General features: G+C 53.6%; 1 protein-coding gene across 1 annotated transcript in view; it reads left to right on the plus strand.

Annotated features, from left to right (window-relative positions):
• Positions 1 to 716: 716 nt before the first annotated feature.
• Positions 717 to 1,753, plus strand: part of SAP30L (SAP30-like) — a 16,107-nt gene continuing 15,070 nt past the window's right edge. The window contains exons 1-3 of the mRNA XM_011931678.1: positions 717 to 828; positions 912 to 1,207; positions 1,359 to 1,663. Of these exons, the coding sequence (XP_011787068.1) occupies positions 717 to 828; positions 912 to 1,207; positions 1,359 to 1,663 (713 nt within the window). The remainder of the gene's footprint in view (positions 829 to 911; positions 1,208 to 1,358; positions 1,664 to 1,753) is intronic.

Raw genomic sequence — 1,753 nt, forward strand, 5'->3', positions numbered from 1 at the left:
AAAAAAAATTACCCGGGTGTGGTGGCACGCACCTGTAGTCCCAGCTACTCGGAAGGCTGAGGCAAGAGAATCACTTGAACCCAGGAGGCGGAGGTTGCAGTGAACCGAGATCGCGCCACCGTACTCCAGCCTGGGCGACAGGGACTCCGTCTCAAAAAAAAAAAAGAAAAAAGAAAAAAAAAGAATTAATGGTGAATTATTCTCTATAAAAAATGTTTACATTGATGTTGAAACTACCTTAAATGCTAACTGCACAATATCTCTTTCTGAAGATTTTAGGTAGTTTACTTAACTACTTCCCTTTTGGAATTCTGAGGTTCTATTTTATTTTGCCTATTATAAATAATTCCATAATGAACATCATTGTACTTCATATTATCTCTGGCAGGCCTGTTTCCGACAATGGCTGTGCCACGTGTGAAATTACCAGTTCAGATGCTACAAATGCGTTTATGGCCACTGAGCAAAACTTAAGATCACCAGACATCTGCTTCTAAACATGGAAACTGGTAGCTTCCCCTTTTTCAACAGGACACAAACCCGAAGCTCCTTCTATGCCCTCTAGTCCTAACACTTGCTTACCTATCACCTAACACATCCTCTGCTCTTTCCTGTCCATAAAACGCTGCCCAGCCCTACATGACTACAAGACCCTGGGCTGGTCCCATTGCCCTTCGGACCTCATCAGTCACCATGTTGCCCAGTTGGAGGGTGGCATGACTGAAGTGCTGGACCAGAGGATATCCTATGGCCCTTCCTGGAGGGGAGGTGGCGCCCTGGGCGCTGAAACCAAGCGCAGGGTCTTGGCAGGGCGCATTCACTTCGCCGGTAGACCTGGGGGCTCAAAGCAATCGAACTACAGCTTGGAGCACCAGGGAGGACCCAAGACACCGCAGCCCTTCTCCATCTAGATCCCGAGATTGGCCCCTGGACCCCACTCCCAGCCTTCACTCCATCTCCCCTGCAGCCTCTCTTCTTGCCCGCGGCTCACCTAGTCCACCCTCCAGACCTCATTCGGACTTCCCATTCGTCCCAGTGGAGGGGTCGCCCAAACCCCTCAGGGTCTCCTTTCCCCCTCTGCTTTTTTTTCCCGCGCCGTCCAAGCCAGTCCCACTCGCCACAGTCTGGAAGGGATCGGCTACCCCCAACATTGCGACTACCTTGCAAGATCCCCCATAACCTCCTCCACATATCTTTCCACGTATCTGTATGTGGTTGTCCCTCTGTCTTTCCCGCCATGACTGGCTTTCCGTCCTATTTCACCCACCCTTCCTCCCATGGATCCGCGAGTCCTCTGGCCCTGGCCCTTTCATTTTATTAGTCCGTCACTCTCATGATAGCACCTCTATCCTTTCTAGGTCCCCTCATATGCCGCTCCTCCAAGTCTGTCCCTCAGCGTCCCCTTCCGCGTCTCAACTGTCTGTCCCCGAATGTGTTCCTCTGTTCCTGGAGTCTGGCCCTCGGTCCAGCCAGGCTCCTGCTCACCATCCCTCCCCGGGGCCGGAGAGTCTGCGGCCCGGTTCCCAGTTCTCGCCGGGGTAACTCTTTCCTCTTCCACTTTCTCTACTTTGAACCCATCCCAGCAGAGTCCAGGAAGTAGCCTAGCGCCGGAGACTGGCGGCGGTGACGCCCAATGGGACGCGCCAGCGGCGGCAGCAGCCCCGCCCAGAGAGCAAATAAGACCAATGGTCGAGTGAAGGCGGGACTTCCGTTGTCCCGCGGAGGGCGGGGGGAGCGAACTGTTGTGGTGCGG

Source organism: Colobus angolensis, unplaced genomic scaffold (genome assembly GCF_000951035.1).
Source record: "Colobus angolensis palliatus isolate OR3802 unplaced genomic scaffold, Cang.pa_1.0 Scaffold90, whole genome shotgun sequence".
NCBI lineage: Eukaryota > Metazoa > Chordata > Mammalia > Primates > Cercopithecidae > Colobus > Colobus angolensis.